Below are 17,503 nucleotides of genomic sequence, written 5' to 3'. Positions count from 1 at the left end.
GCTGCTGAGATGCTCTGCGGAGCCTGGATGCATTATACTATGGGGAGTGCATTGTACTACATGGAGGACTATGGGGGTGTATTATACTATATGGAAGACTATTGGGAGTGTATTATACTATATGGAGGACAATGGGGGTGTATTATACCATATGAAGGACTATGAGGAGTATATTATACCATATAGATGACTATGGAGAGTGTGTTATACTATATGGAGAACTATGAAGAGTGTATTTCACCATGTGAAGGACTATGGAGAGTGTATTATACCATATGGAGGACTATGTGAAGGGTATTATACCTTATGGAAGGCTATGGGGGTGTATTATACCATATGGTGAACTGTGGAGGGTGTATTATGTCATATGGAGGACTGTGGGGGGGTGTATTATACCATATGGAGGATTATGGTGAGTGTATTATAACATATGGAGTACTATGGGGGAGTGTATTGTACCATATAGAGGACTATGGGGAGTGTGTTATACCATATGGAGGACTATGGAGTGTATTATACTAAACAAGCAAACTGCTGCCTATTCATCGAGTGATTGGATTGGTTATGCTGGAACAAAAATCATTGCTCTCTGCAGCACTTCATCCTGGGAAAACTGCAGATATGCTGCTGATAACATGATACTGTATGGGGACAGATTGATCTAATAGTGATCCTTCTGTCCCCATCATTGTTCTTCAGCTGCCGTATAGAGGCCAGGAAACAAGCGTCGAACAACTTCAATATTGTCGATCACACACGTTTAGCCTCCTGAACTCAGCGCCTGTAAATACAACCGAAATGTTTATGTGTGATGGTGCAACATATTAGCATTTGGGGCCCTATTTTAAACTTTTGCCCCACTTTGCCTAAAACCGGCTGCATCATTCTAGCTCCGATCACGGCAGTTAAACACTTTCATCAGGCAGTAGGATATAGTGTATTAATTTAATGATCTTGCATATATCTAAGAGATTATTACTGTCTTTTAAAGATTTACAGGGCAGCTGAAAGAAGATGTTCATCAATGGATCGGAGCCTGTAATACTGGCATAAGCTTTAATAACATGTTGGAGCCGTTAACACCACCAGAGATTTATAAAATCAGTGGCAATACAGAGTTAAATAACCTCAAGAGCCAGACGCAGGACCTTATTGACCTACATTTTGATGAACCCCACCCTTTACCAAGGACACAATATCGCAAGCATATCCAGAATGTAATTTGTGATGACTCCAATACTAAATCTCCAGCAGTAGAAAAAACTATGTATGGTGGACATGCAGCATTAACTAGAGCCAAATCCACTCCTTTTGAACTACACCAACAGAGACAGTCCTGTATATTGGAAAATTCCTCAAAAGAGTCAGAGATGTGCCATAATAATTGTAATGTTATGGAGCAAGGACCCAAACTGACAGGCTCATTAGTCAACATAAGTACTGTTCATAGCAGTCATGTATATATTCGTTTGACAGAAGACCCATATTTTTCTCCAACTCCATCATCCGATCCGGGCTCACCCAAATTTGCAGATTTTTGCCTAGAAGCTGTTGGTCCTGAAATGACTGAATCAAAAATTAGCAGAATACAGGACCCCGGTTCACTGTTTTCACATAATTTGTACCCTATGAAGGAGCCTTTTATACAACGACCACTGGAGCAGTTAGAGGTTCCTCAATGTAGTAACCTAAATGGAAATAGTAAGTATCAACAGAATATTAGACTCACAGTATGCAATTAGATCATGAACACCAATTCCATTATGTATACAAGCACTAACAAACATTCTGATAACTGCCACTTGAAGCGATCTAAATATTTGTTAAAAGGAATCTGTCACCAAGTCTTTGCTACCCCATCTCAGAGTGGCATGATGTATGGGCAGAGACATCAAGCGATTAGTGATGAGCGAACATGCTCGAGAGCTGAAACACATGCATGTCTAACAGCCGCGAGACATACAGACGCTGAGACTCGAACATATTATTTGAGTACACCGAAGTCACTCGGTCAGCGCCCTATGGTGGCAAAAACCTGGTGACAGATTCTCTTTCACAGACACTTTAGTGCTGCTAGGATCCTATAATGCCGTAGAGAAATGTTTTAATTCTAACAATGGCTGATGTAAAGATGCAAGTTTAGCCCTCTACACTAAATCTGTAGGGGTTACTGGGGGTAAAATACGAATGTTCTTGGCATCATGGTAGAGTTATGATACAAACAGTAGATCCATGAATGAGTGATGTACAGTCATCTATCACAAGTTTATCACCAGTTAAAGAAGTTGTCCAACAAACACAACTTTTTACCTGTCCACAGAATAGGACATAAATTGTTAATCTCAAGGAATCTTATGACTCCGACCCCAAGCAATCAGGAGAACTGGGGTCCTGAGTCTCCTGGAGAGTCAAATGTGTGTGTACATACATGTAATTTAGTGTGAGTGTATTAATGTACCCACCTAAGGTGTCCAGGGCTGGCCTTCTCCACTTCTCTGTGATGTCACCACTCTGCAGCCTGGCCGGAGTCTTGCTGCGCTCTGACTGACCCGGAAGTTTCTTTTACTTTGAAAGCCTATGGAGCGTCAGAACGAGACTCCATAAGTTTTCATTGTAAAAAAGATACAGTATCTGCATCATGCATAGCGCATAGAGTGAGCTGGGTAGATTCAACTGGTGACATCACTCAGAAGAACGGCACTGGACACCAGATAAAGCAGCGGTAGGTGTGTAAGGTATATTAATATACTCACACTACATTACATATATATATATTTAATAAATAAAAACAGGGTCGGTTGAGCATATACACTGGCGCTCCATGCAAAGTTATTGAACTGATAGAGATGGCTTTCTACAACTTTGCAGATAGCTGTCTGGTGGATTAACTAGTTTGTTTGACAGTTAAAGAGTGACAGTGAAATTTGCTACAAAAGTAAGAATGATTTCATAAACAGAAGTGTTAATAGATTATTTTTATCAATTAAGAAAATGAAAAGTGAAAGAACAAAAGAGAAATCTAAAATCAATATTTAGTGTTGCCACCCTTTTGCCTTCTAAACAGCATCTATTCTTCTAGGTACACTTACACACAGTTTTGAAGGAAACAGCAAGAAGTCTGTTCCATACATCTGTAAGAACTAACCACAGATCTTCTGTGGATGTATACTTCCGCAACATTTTCTGTCTCTTCATGTAGTCCCAGACAGACTGATCAATGCTCTCTGTGGGCCATATCATTACTTCTGCAAGTCCTTGATGTTCTTTATGCTGAATATAGTTCTCATAGAAGCACTCCCATCAAAGTTTTAATCTTCTTAATATATTGCAGTCATCATATAATATAGCACAGTGTACTTCCAATTGCTCATTTTGCCTTTCTACCTGCTGGATATTTTTTGATTTTTGAAGAAAGTAAATGACATGTGTAGTGACACTGACAATGTCACTATGAAAAGCCTAGATGTCGCAAGCAAGGGGTCCGAGACCAAGAAACGGAAGTTCAAGGAGCAGGGCATGCAGTGTGCACGGGACCAGAAACTTTGGTACTGAGCAAGCACAGGACCTGAGACTAGACAGTCACGTGATCGCAGAGGGGTGGAGCTACCGCGTGAGAGGACGGGGAGACGGCTGAGAGCGTGGAGCACAGGACAGAGAACAACGACGTAGTCAGTGGAGAGCCGATGGTCAAAAGCCAGACGAGAGCGAGGTACCAGGGACAAAACCAAAGAGTAAACCGAGATGAGCCTGTGGGTCAGAGAACCAGGAAGGACAGAACAGTACCGAGCAGAAAAGAGAGGCAGGAGTCAGGGGACAGAACAGGGTCATATACAACAAAGCTCACACACTGAGGCACAGCGATTACAGATGAGTAACCTTGGTCAGCAACCACAAACCGAGTGAACGGAAGTATCACCGACACCTGACCCAGGAACCAGCAGCATTAAATAGCTTCCCCAGAACCAGAGAGAGGCAATACTAGTTAACCCTGACCTGACCAGTATGGAGGCTGGAAAATCGCATCCAGAGTCATGACAGTACCCTCCTCTCAACGACGGGCCACCAGACCAGGTTTCCCAGGAAATTGAGTATGGAAGGACTGCACCAGATGGCCGGCGTGAACTGAGCGGGCAGGATCTCAGCACCGATCCTCCGGACCATACCCGTTCTAGTGCAAAAGATACTGGAGGGAACGACGGACAAACCAGGAATCCACAATGCACTCAACCTTGTACTCCTCCTGACTATTCACAAACACAGGTGGCGAGGAACCCAACGACACTTCCACAACCCCCAATGGTTTTAGCAGGGCCCTATGGAATACATTGGGGATCTTAAAAGACAATGGAAGACAAACGAAATGCCACTGGGTTAACCACTTCCGTGATCTCATAGGGACCAATAAACTTAGGCCCCAATTTAACCGAAGGAACCTTAATGTTCCTAGTAGACAGCCACACCTTAACCCCAACACAACTTGTGGGTCCCACAGTCCGTCTCCTGTCCGCAAAGACCTTAAACTTCCTCTGAGCTTCCCTAATATTCTTCTGGACCACCCTCCACAAATTCCCCAACTGTTGTACAGGTATATCAGCCCCGGGGAAACCAAAGTCCAACCGAGAAAACGTCCAGAAGTGTGGATTAAACCCGTAACTACAAAAGAAAGGTGAATTACCTGTGGAGTGGTTAACATGGTTATTGAATGCAAACTCTGCTAAAGGCAAGGCATTGGAACAGTCATCCTGACAGGAAGTGGAAAGACAACGTAAAATTTGCTCCAAGGACTGGTTGGTCCGATCGGTCTGACCAAAGGTCTCTGGATGGTACGCAGACAAAAAGGACAACGCAATACCCAACCTTTTCCAAAACGCCCTCCAAAGCCTGGACACGAACTGCACTCGACGGTCAGACACCACATTCAAGGGCACACCATGCAAACAAACCACATGCTGGACACACAATCTAGACAAAGTCTCCGCAGAGGCAACGCCCCCAAGGGTACAAAGTGTGCCTGCCTGGTAAACCTGTCCACCACCACACAGATTACAGCATTCCCTTTGGAAGGAGGAAGATTGGTGATAAAATCCATGGACAAATGTGTCCATGGTCTATCAGGAATTGGCAAAGGTACCAATTCCCCGGCCAGCCAAATATGAGATCTCTTAGCACAGGCACAAACTTCACAGGCAGACACAAACTTATTAACATCAGGCCCAAGCGAGGACCACCAAAAAAACCTCGCGACGGCCCCACAAGTAGCAAAAATCCCCGGATGTCCACTCAGAGCCGAGTCATGGAACTCTTGAAGAACCCTGAGTTGAAACTGAACAGGAACAGACAATTTACCAGCTGGATTGGACAGGGGAGCCTGAGACTGAGCTTCTCGAATCTCCCATTCCAAGCTTGACGACACATCCGCCACCACCACCCCCCAGGTGAAGAATGGAGGATGGAGGCTCGGGGGGGGAGACACTGGTTCCAGACTCCAGGACCATGCATCGGCCTTCATTCTTGGATCCAGGGCGAAATGTGATCAAGAACTGGAACCGGGTAAAAAAAGTGACCATCTAGCCTGCCTGGGGGTTAACCTTTTAGCAGATTCAATGTACACCAGATTCTTGTGATCAGTTATCACAGTAATGGGATGAGCCACTCTCTCCAGAAAATGACTCCATTCCTCAAAGGCCAACTTAACTGCCAGAAGTTCCCAATTACCCATGTCATAATTTCTTTCTGCCGGGGAAAACATCTTGGAGAAGAAGGCGCATGGTCTTAGACTGGTCAAGGTGGTGAGCCCCTGGGTCAACATTGCCCCCACTCCCACCTCTGAGGTGTCCACCTCCACCACAAAAGGTTTAGATGGATCTGGTTGGATCAGAAACGGGGCAGTCATAAAGCAATTTTTTAGAGACAGAAACAACGCTACTGCTGCGGCAGACCAGTTCTTCATATCAGCACCTTTCTTTGTCAAGTCGGTGAGGGGCATGACCACCTGTGAGAACCCTTTAATAAACCTCCGGTAGTAATTGGCGAATCTAAGAAGCGCCGAAGACCTTTAAGGTCCCGGGGCTGCACCCAATCCACAATGGCCAGAACCTTCTTGGGATCCATGTGGAACCCCTCACTAGAGACAATAAACCCCCAAAAAGACAGTTCCTGGACAAAAAATGAGTACTTCTCCAACTTAGCGAAAAGCTGATTCTCCCTGAGTCTTTGGAGAACTGCTTGAAGATGACCAACATGAGTCTGCTTATCAAACGAATACATCAGAATATCATCTAGGTAAATAACCACAAACCGCCCAATTAAATCAGAGAACACATGATTGATAAAGTTTTGAAAGACCACAGGAGCATTGATCTAGCCAAATGGCATAACTACTATTGATGAGTGATTATATTCGTTGCTCGTGTTTTCCCGAGCACCCTCGGGTGGTCTCCGAGTATTTGTGACTGCTCGGAGATTTTGTTTCCCTTGCCGCAACTGTATGATTTGCGGCTATTAGACAGCTTGATTACATGTGGGGATTCCCTAGCAGCCAGGCAACCCCCATATGTACTCAGGCTGGCTAGCAGCTGTAAATAATGCAGCTGCGTCAACAAAAATTAAATCTCCGAGCAGTCACAAATACTCGGAGACCACCCGAGCATGCTCGGGAACACCTGAGCAACGAGTATACTCGCTCATCACTAATAACTACATTTTTGAACAACTCTTCAGAGATGACAAACGCAGACTTCCATTCATCCCCCTCCAGTACCCGGATCAGGTTATATGCCCCCCGTAAGTCCAGTTTTGAAAACCATTTGGCCCCGGACAATTGGTTACACAAATCGGGAATGAGTGGAAGGGGATAGTGTTTCTTACAGTAATTTTGCTAAGTTCCCGAAAGTCAAGGCACGGCCGGAGACCACCGTCTTTTTTTTTTTTTTACAAAAAAGAATCCTGCAGCAACAGGAGACACAGAAGAGTGGATGTGTCCCTTGCGGAGACACTCAGATATATACTCCTTCATGGCAGCCCACTCTTGACCAGAAAGGTTAAATAATCAGGCTTTGGGCAATTTAGCTCCGGGAATCAGGTCGATGACACAATCAAAAGGCGGTGCGATGGTAACCCCTCGGCCTGACTTTCGGAGAACACGTCCTTGAACTCCTTCAGGTACTCCGGAATACCCTCCAGACCGAAGGACGTCACAGATTCAGAACTCAGACATTTGTTTTCACAATTGGACCACCATTTAATAATCTCCTGGGCCTCCCAATCAATGACTGGATTATGACACTGAAGCCAAGGAAACCACAAAACCAACCTGGCAGGGAAGTTGTCCAGAACAAAACAGGCTATATGCTCCAGATGAACAGGGCCCACCTTAAGGATGAATTCTTTAATAATGGAACGAATCCCATCCTTGGAAAAAGTGGTAGAGTCAATAGCCACCACACTCATGGGCTTCTCCAATCTAACTGTTCCTATCTCACAGTGGAACACCAGTCTCGAGTCAATCAGGTTAACTGAAGAGCCACAAGCCACAAAAGCAGAAGAGGGAAAAAAACAATTGTTCACACCAACTTCCACTTTTAACAACATTTAGAGACTGAGGAAAAAGTACTTGTGGGTCTGGGTAGCCTCCTCGGCAGTTACCCAGATCTAGTCGTTTCCCAAAACCTTGGATCCCAGGGGACAGGAGGGACAGTCCTTTCTCCAATGGCCCAGGGCTCCACAATAGAAGCAAAGTTTATTCTCTCTACAACGTTTTCTCTCTTTTTCTTCCATGGAGACAGCCCCCACATCCATGGGTTTCACAGATAAAGAAGGTTCCTGTTTAACAGGCAACTGAGGAGCCTCATGTTGCATCACTCCTCTCTCACGCAGCTTGCGGTCCATGCAGACAGCCTGGGTCATGGCCTCCTCCAGGGAATCAGGCGGAGGATGCAGGGCCAAGGCATCCTTTAAATGTTCAGAAAGACCCCTTTGGAATAGCACTCTGAGAGCCGAGTCATTCCAGGATACTTCAGGTGCCCACTGCCTGAACTCAGAACAGTACCACTCTGCAAAAAGCTTTCCTTGGATGAGAACCATAATAGTGTCCTCAGCCAATCTCACTCAATCAGGTTCATCGTAAATCAGACCAAAGGCCTCAAAGAACCGATTAACAGACAATCTCTGAGGGGAGGTAGGAGGTAGGGAGAAAGCCCAGGACTGTGGCCCCTCACGTATCAGGGAAATAACTATCCCCACCATTTGACTCACATCACCCGAGGACCGAGGACACAGGGAAAAAAGTTATTTGCAACTCTCTAAACACCCGGAATTTTCTTTTATCCCCAGAAAAGGTTTCCAGAAGTTTGACAAAGGGTTCAGGAGAGTACAAGAAGACATCAGACACAGCATCATTCCCAGTGCCAGTACCTGTTGGTGCAAAGCAACCAACGCTCTTTGCTCAACAGACAGGTTCTGCATCATCTTGGTCAGGTTAGCCACCTGATCAGACAAAGCATGCAGCGGGTCCATAGCACACAATGAGTCACAAGACCCCCTAAAAATAAAAGGGTCAGTGATAATGTAGTGACACTGACAGTGTCACTATGGAAAGCCTAGATGGTGCAAGCAGGGGGTCTGGGACCGAGAGACGGAAGTGTAAGGAGGGGGGCACGCAGTGAGCACAGGACCAGAAACTAAGGCACGCAGTAAGAACAGGACCTGAGACTAGACAGTCACATGATCGCAGAGGGGCGGGGCTTCTGTGTGACAGGCCGGGGTGATGACTGAGAGAGTGGAGTACAGGACAAAGAACAATGACATAGTCAGTGGAGAGCCGAGGGTCAAAAGCCAGATGAGAGCGAGGTACGAGGGGCAAATCCAAAGAGTAAACCGAGACAAGCCAGGGCGTAACAGAACCAGTAAGGACAGAACAGTACCAAGCAGAAAACAGAGGCAGAGGCAGGAGTCAGGGGACAGAACTGGGTCATGCACAACAAAGCTCACACACACTGAGGCATAGCGATTACAGATGAGTAACCTTGGTCAGCAATCACAAACTGAGTAAACGGAAGTATCACCGACACCTGACCCAGGAACCAGCAGCATTAAATAGCTGCCCCAAAACCAGAGAGAGGCAATCCTAGTTAACCCTGACCTGACCAGGACAGAGGCTGGAAAATCCCATTCAGAGTCATGACAATATGTCTGATCTGCTGCACTGTTTTCTTGGTGACAATTGCTTCTATGGTCCTAGATGTTGCCATTTCTTGGTGTCCTCAATGCTGAGATATACAGGCAGATACGTTTCTATGATCCAACACCATTAGGAATTTTATTGGCTCCACATTTATTCTGCAGTAGAACAACTACTCTAAACATACAGCCAATGTCATTAAAGCGAACCTGTCAACAGAATTTTGCTAAGTAAACTACTACTGCCATTATACTGATTAAAATGATACCTGGGTTGATGTAATTTGTCTTGTGGTTCTTGTTTAATCTGTATTTTTAGTTTAACTCTTCAGTTAATGAGATCCTGGTGCTTTGTGTCGGCCTGTGAGTGGTCTTCATGTGATGCTCTGCTTACATATTCATCTGTATGGCTTATGACAAGTCACTGATCTCTCTGTGAAAAGCCTCCTATTTTACATGCTGCATAAAATAATATTGTTGGCTTTGAAAAAAAAAATTAACTTTAGGCTTGCTGATAGATGCTACTGAGCAAGCGCTGCCACCATTTTGCTGCAGCCAAATTGTTTTAGCCTCCATCAAAATGGCAGTGGCAGCATATGCACAGTAGTACCATAAATGCTACTGTGCGAGTACAGCCAGCGGCACCATTTCTGGGAGGAAAAAAAATTGGCGGTGGCGCTTGCGCAGTAGCATCTATCGGCAAGAAAAAGATGCCTCTGTGCATCGGCCCAACTGCGCCACTTTATTAAAGGATTTTTTTTTGTTGCAGCAAAATAGCAGTGGCAGCGCTTGCACAATAGCATCTATCGGCAAGCAATAGATGCCACTGCACATGCGCCTCCACTGGCGCCATTTTGCTGAAGTTAATTTTTTTTCAAAGCCAACAATATTATTATATGATGTATTTAAAATAGAAGGCAGGTCACTGAAGGTCCAGTGACCTGTCATAAGCCCATAAAGATAAATCTATGAACAGAGCATAAAAAAAGCTCCCCCACAGGCTGCCTCGAAGCTCGAGAATCTCAGTAACTGAAAACTGCAAATAAAGATTAAACAACAACCACACGACAGATTTAATCAACCAAGGTATCATTTTAATCAGTATAACGGCGCCAACCTGACACTGTGTGTAGTTTACTTAGCAAAATCCTGCTAACAGGTTCAGTTCGCTTTAAGAACTATCTTAAGAGTGCAGAAGACTAAGGAAGCTTGGAAGAGATGATAAGGTCCACTACACAGCCCAGATCACCAAATCATTAATACATAATTGATGTAGATTTCTCTTTTGTTCACTTATTTTGTTAATTGATAAAACTAATAAATATTTTTGAAAGCATTCTTATATTACAGCAGTTTTTCCACACCTGTCTAAAACTTTTGCAGTCATGTATATCTTCGATCATCTCCATACACAAATGTGTTCAACTTAGCCAATGTGTTTTCATTAAGAATAGGGATGTAAGTCATAGGCAGACACCTATCACAAAAAAACAAAAGGACTGGGTTGTTTAAAATCAACCCAGGAAGCCCTCATACACTTTAAATGATTAGCTGATTCCCCCAAATGTGCGGTGGTGGGAGTATCCAGCATTATATATCTGGAGTGTATGGCTAGCTTAATACTTTACGAAAAGAGGCTTCTTTACATTCTTGTACTGTGGTAGCATTTGTCTTCTCTGCCACCTGTAATTTCAAATGGTATTTGGATCAGTTTATACTTAAGAAATGTAATTCCGTTGGACCGCATTCCTGTTACAGATGATGGTAGCCCCCCTCCTTTGCCAGAGCGTACACCTGAGTCCTTTATAGTTCCTGATGAATTAGGTAAGCAAACTGCAGATATAAGAAAAATTGTTCATTATAAATATTCAATATAACTAAATGTGTGAATGATAATCCTCAATTATACCAAGGTAGAGAGCCTGGGGATGGCGCTGTCTTTGCCCACCAAGTTGAATCAAGGTGAAAAAGCTTCAGGTTACTTGAATGCAAAATTTATTCACACTGATATAAAAGCAAATAAAAACTATATACAGAGCACATTTCAGCTGTTTACAGCCTTCTTCAGGTGAATGGAGAAAATGAATATGATCCTTCTTATGTAGCCCTTTCCCAAAATGAGAGAAAAAGGGGATATAGAGAAAGAAACAGAAAGAGGAGGAGTAATTCATCCCGCATTGTTTCCTGATTTTTTTTCTTTTAAATATGATAATAAAAAGGAGAAATAGTTAATTCTGCATTGTTCCCCGAGTTAAAAAAATAATAATCAAATAAAAGACTGTTATAAAGTAACAAGTCATTTCATACAAAACATATCAGTCTAATTAACCTCCAATTGTCTTAAAAGATAGAATATATCATATCAACATGAAAGTATACTTTTTTCTTTTTTCAAAATACCTCTCATAATCACCTCAAAACATACAAAATAACTGGTAAAAACAGACACGAGAAAACATTTATTTTATCCTGTACTATGTGTCACAAAAGTAACAACTCAGTATCCTGGCTCTTTCTGTGCATTAAATATCCTATTTTATACGGCACATATAATTGTGCTATCTAGCTGCTGTAACGATTTCATGCTGAGAGCAGCGGATCTGTGAAGGGCTAGAGAACTACAGTGGCTGCACAGTATCGGCTTTCCACATTTAAAATTACCACCCACCGACCTATCTTCACCGCTGTTGATCAAGATAAAGTGAGCGGCCTTCAAAGGTGAACTGGAACCTTTTTAATTTGTTTCACCTATTTGCTCCAAATTTTTGCAGATAGCATAATATATATATATATATATATATATATATATATATATATATATATATATATATACTGTATATATATATATATATATATATATATATATATATATATATATATATATATATATATATATATATATATGTTTTGACACTGGTAAAGTACTGGAGGGGAGATAAGTTTCAATACACTTATTTACGTCGGTGATGTGAAACCCAGAATATTTTCCTCCAGCACACTAAGTGCTGTGGGGGGTGAAGCTAATTTACATATTTGGGCTGTTTTTTTATGTTGATATCCAAAGAATGGGTAGGAGGATGTCCACCTTATCTCCACTTGCAGAGTTGCCACCACCGTGTGCTGACAGGACCTGTGTGATGTCATAGTCATGTATGTGTTCAGTTACATAGGGGAGGAGTCACATGGTCTGGGGCTTATAAAGAGAGAGGATCTCCATTGGTTTTGTGTCTTGAGGAGGAAAGACTGAACCTGTGTTGCTCCAGAGCGGACTGCTACCCACATACATATGGACTGTGTTACAGCGTTTTGTTTTCTTCGTTGTTTTCCTGTTTTTGCATGAAGGGACGTGTTTACCTTCCTGTTCTTGTTGGTTTATGCTGCCATATAATAAACCAACTGAAGATTTAAAGAGACAGTGTTCCTGTTCTCTACCTCCGTGTATCGCCGAGTTGAACTACCGCACTATATATATATATATATATATATATATATATATATATATATATATATATACCACTGTGGCTGAGCGACATATATGGGAGGTTCTAAGGCAGGACTGGGTCAGTGGAGTGGTGATGAAGCAAAGTTAACTCAGTGAAGAAGCAGAGCTGAATTTTCAGAAGATCAATACAATTCAGAGCTAGCAGCAAAACAGCAGATCCGAGTCTGTTGCAAAGTTATATGCAGATATGGCAGGCTAGAGTCAGCATCATAGCAGAGCTGGATTTGCAACAGTGGCCAATGAAGAGCTGACAGCGATATGGCAAAGTAGACTTGCAGAATCCACTATAGCAGAGTTGGTCAAAGCATAAATTACCAACGATATATAGCAGAGTATAAAGTGATGTAGCAAAGCTGGGTTTGTTACAAGAGCAAGGTCTAACATCAGAGACAGGTGCCAGATTGAGATGGCAACCTGAAACTCCAAAGAACATATAGAATCGGTGGCAGGAGGAGGACACAGCTATTAGTGCGGGATCCAGGAGAGGTCAGTTACATCATCAGTATGTTATCTCACAGAAGATTTTGATGCTTTAAAAAAAGTTAAAAACGCTTAAACTTCTTCCAATAGTTCGGAAACATCATCTCTGTATTTTAGCGCAGAAGATTTTTTGATCCTTTAAAGGATCAAAACAACAAAACTGATTCCAATAGGAAGGAAATACGTCTGCCACCAAGTGAGAAGACAGGGATCACAGCTTGACACCAAAGCACATGCGCCAGTTTGAGGAATGCATGTGACAAAGATGTAACTAAATAACAAGATGTACAATGTGAATAAATGACACTGACTATTAAACATGAAAAAATGTTGGTTGATGATAGAATGTGAGTGGAAATGCTGTATATATAGATGCCTATAAAGAAAATAAACTAATAATGATAAATGGCATATAAAAAAGTTAAATTATACATAAAAAATGTGAAATTATGCATAAAAAATGTGAATGTGAATCTAAATTATATATAAATATAAGAGAATATATACTTTTCTTACTATAAATATCTTAAAGAATAATAGGGCCTATTTCACATCATTAAAAGTTAGTTTATACAACACTATAAAATCATATACTGATCAAGATTTCTTTTACTCCAGCACAAAAGAAAACAGTCCACCATCACCCACAAGGGGGAGTAACACATTGACCGTGATTCTATCGAAGGTTTCAATAGTTGTTGGTAACTTCACCAGGCTCCAAATTAAAAGTCCATGCAACATCTTCTTCTCATAGTTACGCAGAAGTGTATTAAGACTCCAAACCCGAATGGTAGATGGCCAAAAAGGTCGTGCGTCCATCAAAATGAAATTCTATTGAAATAAACATTGGTAAAAGGAGATAAAGATTAATAAAAACACATAAAACAACAAAAACCCGCTCCCATAAAACAGCATCGGACAATTACAAAAATGGATACAATATATACACTCACCGGCCACTTTATTAGGTACACCTGTCCAACTTCTTGTTAACACTTAATTTCTAATCAGCCAATCACATGGCGGCAACTCAGTGCATTTAGGCATGTAGACATGGTCAAGACAATCTCCTGCAGTTCAAACCGAGCATCAGTATGGGGAAGAAAGGTGATTTGAGTGCCTTTGAACGTGGCATGGTTGTTGGTGCCAGAAGGGCTGGTCTGAGTATTTCAGAAACTGCTGATCTACTGGGATTTTCACGCACAACCATCTCTAGGGTTTACAGAGAATGGTCCGAAAAAGAAAAAAAATCCAGTGAGCGGCAGTTTTGTGGGCGGAAATGCCTTGTTGATGCCAGAGGTCAGAGGAGAATGGGCAGACTGGTTCGAGCTGATAGAAAGGCAACAGTGACTCAAATCGCCACCCGTTACAACCAAGGTAGGCCTAAGAGCATCTCTGAACGCACAGTGCGTCGAACTTTGAGGCAGATGGGCTACAGCAGCAGAAGACCACACCGGGTACCACTCCTTTCAGCTAAGAACAGGAAACTGAGGCTACAATTTGTACAAGCTCATCGAAATTGGACAGTAGAAGATTGGAAAAACGTTGCTTGGTCTGATGAGTCTCGATTTCTGCTGCGACATTCGGATGGTAGGGTCAGAATTTGGCGTAAACAACATGAAAGCATGGATCCATCCTGCCTTGTATGGAGCATCTTTGGGATGTGCAGCCGACAAATCTGCGGCAACTGTGTGATGCCATCATGTCAATATGGACCAAAATCTCTGAGGAATGCTTCCAGCACCTTGTTGAATCTATGCCACGAAGAATTGAGGCAGTTCTGAAGTCAAAAGGGGGTCTAACCCGTTACTAGCATGGTGTACCTAATAAAGTGGCCGGTGAGTGTATATATAGATATACAAAACTATATATAAAAAGACCACTTATAGAAAAGCCTTGAATCAAAAGCTTTCATTCAGTCCTTGGGGTGACAGAGTGCCCAGCCTGTATATCCATCGACTTTCTAACTGGGCCAGGACTTTCTCCAAGTCACCACCCCGGATACCCAGAGAAACTGAATCATTATTCCTTTTACCAGTAACCCCACTGACTTACATCCATGATATTTGTGGAAATGTCTCTGCAAGGTTTTGGGGGTTGATTCATCCTCCACCATCTTGGCTTTCTCTATATCCCTACAGTGTTCTCGTATTCTGGCTTTGAGCTCGTGGGTAGTCAGACCAATGTATATTTTCCTGCACGGGCACGTGGCATGGTATATGACTCCCCGAGTCGCACATGTAATGTGTTTTCTAATATTAAACTGTTTCGTATTGTCAAAATTAGAAAAATTCTTGTTTTTTATGGTATTTAAACAGGCTTTACATAAGCCGCATGGGAAAAAGCCAACATTGGTAACATCTTTAAAATAACCTTTGGACAGAGTTGAATTGTACAGACTATGTACCAAAGTATCTCTTACATTTTTGGATCTTCTGGCCATTATCAGTGGTCTTTCTAGTAGGATTTTCTTCAAAATTGGATCGGTAAAAAGAACCTTCCAATGCTTATTCATCACTTCTCTGAATTGGTGCCATTTATTGTGATACGCAGTAATCATCCGTACTTGGTCAGCATTATTTTGTCCATTTTTATTATCAAATTTATTAACTTCACATATAAGAAATCATTTCTGGAAGTGTTTTGCTCTTTTTTATCCCCTTTTATTGCTACTTTTACTATAGCCTCTTTCTTGGAATCGGCTCATTAGATCCCTTGATTGAAATTCAAAATCTTCTTGATTGGAACATATCTTTTTAGCTCTCAAGAATTGTCCAACAGGAATTCCCATTATAGTGGATGGGATGATGTTGCATGAAGAAAAGAGTTTGTTGCTGTTGGTTTCCTGGTATAAATTGGTAAATAGGGCAGCACAGTGACACAGTGGTTAGCACTGCAGCCTTGCAGTGCTGGAGTCCTGGGTTCAAACCCCACCAAGGACAACATCTGCAAGGAGTTTGTATGTTCTTCACGTGTTTGCGTGGGTTTCCTCCGGGCACTCCGGTTTCCTCCCCCATTCCAAAGACATACTGATAGGGAATTTAGATTGTGAGCCCCATTGGGGACAGTGATGATAATGTGTGCAACCTGTAAAGCGCTGCGGAATATGTTAGCGCTATATAAAAATAAAGATTACTAAATATATATATATTATATCTATCTATCTATATAATCGTCTAAGGGGTACTTCTGTCTGTCTGTCTGTAACGGAAATCCCGCGTCGCTGATTGTATATACTACGTAGCTGTGGTATATACTACGTGGCTGTCTTTGTTATATACTACGTGGTTGTGTTATATACTACGTGGTTGTGTTATATACTACGTGGTTGTGCTACATACTACGTGGCTGTGCGCGACATACATACATACATACATATTCTAGAATACCCGATGCGTTAGAATCGGGCCACCATCTAGTATATATATATATATATATATATATATATATATATATATATATATATATATATATATATATATATATTACACAAGACTATAGATAGCAGACACTGATGTATGTATCAAAGATACAAAAGTGCATAATAGGACTTGTACATTACGTTGATGGTCAAACTTGTTTTATCTTGTTATTCAGACCAGCCGGAAATAAACTTTGCAATTTAAAAAGTCTGTTTTTCCTATTTAATAATTTCATATTGATTTGTTCGAGTGGTGTAACGTTGACCAAATCGAAGTTTTTATTGTCCTTCCTCACTATATGTCTGGATAGACTTTGTTTTAAAAAACATTTTTTACACTATGTCTGTGGCCATTCATGTGTGATCTCAAAGTCTGGGTAATACGACCCACATATTGCAGCAGAAGAATCAAATCACTGCACTCATCATAGTTCAAGTCAAGTTTTGCTGAAGTGAATATTTTTATTGAAGGTGAACACGAAGAAATAAGGCAACAAAGAATTTTAACGTTTCGGCCACACGGTGGCCTTGATCACAAATGATGCCTTAGTAGGTAATTCGTATACCGTCATATGATAGTGGGGTAGAAAATTCAAATTAAAGGTGGCCCAGATATCTCCAGAAGGGGCTTTAAAGTTCAATTGTGTTTGTCCAGGACAGAGTACCACTCGTTTTAAGATATCTGCCGTACGCTGGATAGACTTAGTAGTCTTAAGCCCATATCCTATAGTCATGGGAGACCCAGGGGTGGGTAGGGGAAATAAAGTTCTGTGCTGTGTCGGCGTTTCCCCGGCCCCGGACTGCGCATACACTGCGCCACCAATCCATTCTCTAATAGGCAGATCCACCTTACGCTGAGGGTCCCTACCTAGTGTGGAGAACTATGATGAGTGCAGTGATTTGATTCTTCTGGAACTCTTGGG

General features: G+C 42.1%; 1 protein-coding gene across 4 annotated transcripts in view; it reads left to right on the top strand.

The window, feature by feature from the left end:
* Positions 1-17,503, top strand: part of PTPN22 (protein tyrosine phosphatase non-receptor type 22) — a 170,250-nt gene that overhangs the window by 124,254 nt on the left and 28,493 nt on the right. For all 4 annotated transcript variants that reach the window (XM_077294938.1, XM_077294936.1, XM_077294937.1 and 1 more), the window contains 2 exons: positions 992-1,701; positions 10,936-11,001. In XM_077294938.1, the coding sequence (XP_077151053.1) occupies positions 992-1,701; positions 10,936-11,001 (776 nt within the window). The remainder of the gene's footprint in view (positions 1-991; positions 1,702-10,935; positions 11,002-17,503) is intronic.

The sequence above is a fragment of the Ranitomeya variabilis genome, chromosome 3, assembly GCF_051348905.1.
Source record: "Ranitomeya variabilis isolate aRanVar5 chromosome 3, aRanVar5.hap1, whole genome shotgun sequence".
Classification (NCBI taxonomy): Eukaryota; Metazoa; Chordata; class Amphibia; order Anura; family Dendrobatidae; genus Ranitomeya; species Ranitomeya variabilis.
This window is presented reverse-complemented; position numbering and strand designations above follow the sequence as displayed.